At 55.5% G+C, this 6,029-nt stretch overlaps 1 protein-coding gene across 2 annotated transcripts; it reads right to left on the bottom strand.

Moving 5' to 3' along the window:
- Positions 1-834: 834 nt before the first annotated feature.
- Positions 835-4,493, bottom strand: ART5 (ADP-ribosyltransferase 5). Of its 2 annotated transcripts, none has more exons than XM_055282800.2 (4): positions 4,115-4,493; positions 1,958-2,687; positions 1,326-1,358; positions 835-1,116 (listed from the first exon to the last, which is right to left on the bottom strand). In XM_055282800.2, the coding sequence occupies exons 1-4, from the start codon at positions 4,298-4,300 to the stop codon at positions 1,061-1,063; spliced, it is 1,005 nt and encodes a 334-aa protein (XP_055138775.1). In that variant the 5' UTR covers positions 4,301-4,493; the 3' UTR covers positions 835-1,060. The 2 variants fall into 2 exon arrangements, with proteins under 2 accessions (XP_055138775.1, XP_055138776.1); XM_055282801.2 differs by having other exon boundaries at positions 835-1,242; positions 2,162-2,687.
- Positions 4,494-6,029: the final 1,536 nt, after the last annotated feature.

The raw sequence follows: 6,029 nt of genomic DNA, 5'->3' as shown, positions 1-6,029 counted from the left end.
GGATGTGAGAGGCCTCCGGGCTGTGTGAGAATCTCTGTCTCTTGATGTTTTGAGGTCCTTCCCCTTCTTTCCCCTGAAATGGACCCTTGTGGGAGCAGGGCAGAGAGAAATGACTTGCTCTGTGTTCCCAAGTATCTTGGGCTTAGGATCCTACTTTGAGTTTCCTCAGATCTTTCATGGACAGAGTTCTGGACCAGGAGGCAGGAGACTGGGGAGGCGGGAGGCCGGGGTTCAATGGGAACCCTCTGATCAGTTGCTTCCTTCCTTGGCTTTGCATTTCTCACCTAACAAGTGGGGCTGAGGAATCACCTGCCTGCTTTCCCACCTTCATGGTTGTCATGAGGACCCTCTAGCTGTTCTAGCTTCTGGATTTGCAAGTTAGAGGGTTACACGGGTCTGCACAGGAGACCGTGTTAATAATAACAAGAAGTTATTATTATTTTTGAGACGGAGTCTTGCTCTGTTGCCCAGGCTGGAGTGCAGTGGCGCGATCTCAGCTCATTGCAAGCTCCGCCTCCCGGGTTCATACCATTCTCCTGCCTCAGCCTCCCAAGTAGCTGGGACTACAGGTGCCTGCCACCACGCCCGGCTAATTTTTTTGTATTTTTAGTAAAGACGGGGTTTCACCGTGTTAGCCAGACTGGTCTCGATCTCCTGACCTCGTGATCCACCCACCTCAGCCTCCCAAAGTGCTGGGATTACAGGCGTGAGCCACCTGCTCCTGGCCCCAAGAAGTTTTTTTTTAGTCCCTCAGTCAGTCCTTCAGCTTATCAAGGCCAGAGCGGGGTAGAAGGTCTAGTCTCATGGAATAAACCAATCATAAAATTCCATGTCTCCACACTGCAATACCATTTAATCACGTGGCTACCTCAATAAAATTCCATGTCTCCACACTGCAACACCGTTCAATCAAGTGGCTGCCTCAGTACTTCCCTTGCTTGTCCCAGGAAGTCCCCACCACATAGCAGAGTTCCCTCAGCCCTGCTGTGGCCTTCCCAGGCCAACATCCTGGTTGGGGAGAAGGCTGCTAGGGCCGGGTCCCGAACCATGTTCTTGCTTCTCAAGGCTGCTGGAGGCGCCTCTTCTTCATATAAAGGTCACCCGTTCCCAGGGCTCCTAAGTGGCAGATGTTGGACTTTCAGGGCCCAACCCCTGAGAGCTGGAACTCTGCAGGGGCCAAGAGCAGGGTCTTCCAGGGGGGCAGAGAGGAGGCCCCCTCAGATTGTGACTCTGGCTGCACCCCTGCTGGAGGGAGAAGAGGAGGAAGGGGTCAGCAGGGTGAGGGGGAGTCAAAGCAGCTGAGGGAGGATGGAAGGGCAACTCACCTGGCGCAGACACACAGCCCCGCCTCTTCTCCCCTGCAACAGACAGCAGGGTGAGGCCTCCGTGTGAATAGGCTCACACCCAAACTGCCTGGCTCAGCAGGCCCTGGCAGGGCCATTTCCCCTCTCAATCTATCTTTCCCTTCACCTAAAGGGAAAATTCTGACTTCCCTTCCTCCTCCGTCCTCCAGGAAGTCTTTCCAGATTGCCTTTCCATCCCTCTTCCCACCCAAGACCCAGTCACTCTTCCATCTGTCCCTGCCTCAGCACTTGGGAATGGCACATACGTGCCCTGTCAGCCCCATCAAGCCCAGGGCCCCCCTGAGACCTGAAGCAGTCCCCCTGGCTCTTTCTGCTGCTGGCTAATCTCCTTAAGCAGGTTCTTTTGGTCTATTAGACCATATAGCAGATGGACCCTTTTTAGGACATATAGAATCATCTGAGAATGTTCACAAATCTGGAAAACACTTATAGGACCCAAAAAAACCTGAGTCACAGAGGACAGCAACTCCAGCTGACTTCCAGCCCTCATTTCCCCTTTAACCAAGTGGGTCTCCCGAAGGCCCTGGGGATTATTGTGTAAGGACATCCTGGCTTATTTCACCCACACTGCCAGTCCCCCATGCACAGCTCACCACCCAGATAGGCGTAGTTAAAGTGGCTACAGGTCTGATTATAGCTCCAGAGAGTCACCAGGCTCTGGGCTCCATCCTGAGAGAAGGTGGTAACCAAAAAGACTTCGTGGGGAGGAATCAGCACCTCGCGCTCCTTGGGAAAGACAGAGAAGGCCTGTATAGGGGCCCCAAAGCAAGTCGTTAGAGAGAAGAGGGTGGCATTACCAAATCTGTGGGCCACTGCCTTATCCAGGGAGCTGGAGGCAAACTGGCCTAAGCGGACAGAGTCCCCCAGCCTCTTGGGTTCAAAGCGAAGGCTGCCCACACCTCGGAACACCACCTCCCCAGGTCCCCTGCTGCAGCCCCCACTGCCTCGCAGCAGCTGCAGGGCCCGGATCAGGTAGAAATGCAGGGCCTTGAAGGGAAAGTGCCTCATGTAGAGCTCCCGGGAGCCTCCGCCCGTCCGCACAGCCTGATTCAACTCCCAGTACAAGGTGTTCGATGAGTTGGTGTAGACCATAATGGCTATTCCATTCTGGGCTTTGAAGCCAGGGGGCAAGGTGAGCCCTCGACGCCTGTCCTCCCAGGCCTCCTGGGCTGCCTCCCAGGATTCCCGCAGCAGGGCATGGTGGGCCATTTCCTCCTTTAGCAGGGGGGCTGCCTTCTCCTCCATCTCCTCTGCACAACCCATATAGGCATCGTCAAAGGTGTCTGGAGCCAGGCCCAGGGGCAGGATGGGAACAGCCTGGGCCTGTGGAGGAAGAGAGGTGCCATACTGAAAAGAACATGAGTTCAGAGCACTGGACATGGGTCCTGGAGGCAAACCCATCCAGAAACACAGAATCTCATTTCTATCCCTAAATATCAGGTATATGCAATTTGGCCAGGGCCTAATAAGACGCTTAAATAACACAGGCACTGGAGTCAGACAGACATGGGCTGAAATCTTTTTTTTTTTTTTTTTTTTAGATGGAGTCTTGCTCTGTTGCCCAGGCTGGAGTGCAGTGGTGAGATCTCGGCTCACTGCAGGTTCCACCTCCCAGGTTGGAGTGATTCTCCCACCTCAGCCTCCCAACTAATTGGGATTACCTGTGCATGCCACCATGCCTGGCTAATTTGTTTTTGTTTTTTTGAGACGAAGTCTCGCTCTGTTGCCCAGGCTGGAGTACAATGGCACGATCTTGGCTCACTGCAACCTCTGCCTCCCGGGTTCAAGCAATTCTCCTCTTTCAGCCTCCCCAGTAGCTGGAATTACAGGTGCGCAATACCACGCCCAGCTAATTTTTTGTATTTTTAGTAGAGACAGGGTTTCACCATGTTGGTCAGGCTGGTCTCGAACTCCTGACCTCAAGTGATCCACCAGCCCCAGACTCCCAAAGTGCTAGGATTACAGGCGTGAGCCACCACGCCCAGCCTGAAATTTTGACTTTACCACCTATTAGCTGTGAGGTCTTGGGCAAGTGTCATAACTTTTCTGGACTTGAGGATACTTCCAACCTCACGGTTATTATGAAGACAGCATAAAGAGCATTACTTCTGTACAACCTAAACGGGATCATCCTGTCATTAGAAAGGTTCCTGCAGTCGGTGGGAGGTGGGACTAGATGACTATCAAGCACTTTTCTGGCTGTAAGATCTGGCAGGCAGGTGATGTGCAAATATTACACACAGCCAGTGTCCGGCTACCTGACCCCCAGCCCTGCTCTCCTCAGGCTCTCCTTCCCTCTCATCCAGCAGGAAGCCCTTGCAGGTAGGTGCTCAGCCACCACACCAAATCACTGTGAGCTCTGAGACGCCTGAGTCCTCCCCTGCTCTGTACCCACATTTGGGGTAGGGGTGGTGGGGAAGCCAAGCCTTGGTTGGGAGGGGCTGCCAGGACTGCAGCACACTGGTAACCCAAGGAGGCTTTGCCGGGCTGTGCCTGCACTGGGAGATGAGAGGTGGGGAAGAGAATGTTGGAGGATTCCAGAGAGGGATGGAGGTGGGGGTTCTAGGAGACAGAATGGGAACTTGGGGCTCCCTGCAGAGATGAAGGTTCCTGAGAGGAAGAGAGTTAAGAGTGGAATCCTAGGGAAGAGTCCCTGGGAGAGGGCTGTGAGGAGTCAGCCCCGAGTCCACTTCCTCAGGGTCTGCCCTTTAATGTCCCCCTTCAGGGCAGGAGATGGTTCCTGGAGTTACCTGCCAGGTGTGGAAGCCGAGGCAATCGAGGGCGATCATCAAAGCCGCCAGCGCCATCCCTGGAGGAGACGTGAGGGTCAGGGGTCCGGGTGAGAGCAGGACCAGAGGTGCTGTAGTCCTGGTTTCGAGGGTCTTGAGGCAGATTTGTACCCTGTCTCCCGGCGCACAGGAACCCGGGTCCAGCATTAGGGCCCCGGCGGGGCGTGGCCTGGGAGTTTATCGTCCGCTCCCCGCCCCAAGTCTCCGCTCTCGACACCGCTTCCTCAGAGTCTCCAAACCGGGGAACCTTGCTGGGACGGTAAAGGCGCGGCCGCAGTTCGGCCGAGAGCGGGAGGGAGCGCCTTGGGCTCTGGCGGGCGCTGCGCTGTCCCCGGAGTCTGACTAAAATCAAGGTTCTCAAGCGTAACTATAGCCCCCGCGCTGATAACCCGACACCCTTTTCCCAGCGCCGCACGCGAGGCCGGAAGCGGGAGCGCCAGCGCTGGGGGTTGAAAAACAATTTTTTTTTTCAAGACTGCGGGATCTTTCTGCGGGACCCTCTTTGGCTGTGAGTGAGCGGGAGGGAACTTGTGAGACTCGGCCTCTCCCTCAGGCGGGCACTGACCCGGCGGTCCCTGGCCCCCAGCCCACCAGGCCAGGGGGCCCCGCGGGGGTCCCGCCGGCCAAGAGTTCGCCCCTGGAGCACTCCGATTTGCATACAGTTTGCATTTGGCCCACACCCTAGGCCACGTGCTCCAGCATCTGAGCAGCGCCCACTCCCTGCCTGCTCTGGGCCCTCTCCCCATTCGCCTTCAGTGGGGTTGGGCCAGAGACAGAGCCCTTGGTCGCAGATCCACAGGGTCCAGGCTCTCCCCTCCCCCAGACCGCTCTCGTGGCCGCTCAGACTCAGGTGACCTATGTTTGTGAACACTGGCCTTTCCCCCACCTCCTCTGGGCTTATCTATAAATAACCTGGCTCTGAGTTTTGGATGCCCCGTCAGAGGTCATGGGGGCCAGCGGAGGAATTGGTAGCTCAGGGAAGAGCTTCCTAGCAGCCTGAGCCAGGAGGAGGTGGGATGTCACCCCTCCTTCCCCCAGCGGCCGGAGGGTCGCTGAAAGCTAGGATTTCTGAGGATTCTGAAAGCTAGGATTTGAGAAATGCTGCCTGCTGGGGCTGAGGTAGACACGAAAGATTAGAGCTACCCAAAGGACTCCATCCTGGTCTAGCTCATTAATTTCCCCCATCCCTGTCCCCCCCCCCCCCCCCGTCCCCTCAGATTGTCAGTTTCTTCCACCTAGAATCCTGCTATCTCCCAGAATCCTTTCTGTAGACCAAACGGGAAGACATACTGTGGGTCCAGGCTTGGAGGAGGGTGGGGAGGGAGGTGCTTCTGAGTCCTTGTTAGAAAAACAGCTCCAGGGCAGGACGCGGTGGCTCACGCCTGTAATCCTAGCACTTTGGGAGGCTGAGGTGGGAGGATCACGAGGTCAGGAGTTCGGGACCAGCCTGGCCAACATGGTGAAACCCCGTCTCTACTAAAAATACAAAGATTAGCCGGGCATGGTGGCAGGGGCCTGTAATCCCAGCTACTTGGGAGGCTGAGGCAGGAGAATCGCCTGAAACTGGAAGGTGGAGATTACAGTGAGCTGAGATGGAGCCACTGCACTCCAGCCTGGGCAAAAGAGCGAAAGTCCATCTCAAAAAAAAAAAGGAAAGAAAAACAGCTCCAGGACAAGTTCTTTTGCCCCCTTCTGTGAGTCTAGCCATCCCAAAGCCCTCCCAGATTCTAAAATAAGGAATCATCCTACTGTTTACCGTCATGGTGAAAAAAAGCATTTGCCTACATATCCTGCCTGCCCCCCTCTCTGGAGGAAGCTGAGTGTTTGCAGTTGCTTGAAAAGATACCACCTGGGGACAGCTTGGCCTGCTGGGACG

Source organism: Symphalangus syndactylus, chromosome 6 (assembly GCF_028878055.3).
Source record: "Symphalangus syndactylus isolate Jambi chromosome 6, NHGRI_mSymSyn1-v2.1_pri, whole genome shotgun sequence".
NCBI lineage: Eukaryota > Metazoa > Chordata > Mammalia > Primates > Hylobatidae > Symphalangus > Symphalangus syndactylus.
The sequence above is the reverse complement of the archived record's forward strand: the minus strand, read 5'-3'. Positions and strand labels throughout refer to the sequence as shown.

What these genes read in the sequence shown, in the direction of transcription:
- ART5 (XM_055282800.2), bottom strand. Translation starts at nt 4,300, where the DNA reads ATGCTGGACCCGGGTTCCTGTGCGCCGGGAGACAGGGTACAAATCTGC. An exon ending in TCGGCTTCCACACCTGGCAG is followed by an intron (nt 2,688 to 4,114) that starts GTAACTCCAGGA and finishes CTTCCTCCACAG; the next exon opens with GCCCAGGCTGTTCCCATCCT. An exon ending in GGGCTGTGTGTCTGCGCCAG is followed by an intron (nt 1,117 to 1,325) that starts GTGAGTTGCCCT and finishes TCTGCCACTTAG; the next exon opens with GAGCCCTGGGAACGGGTGAC.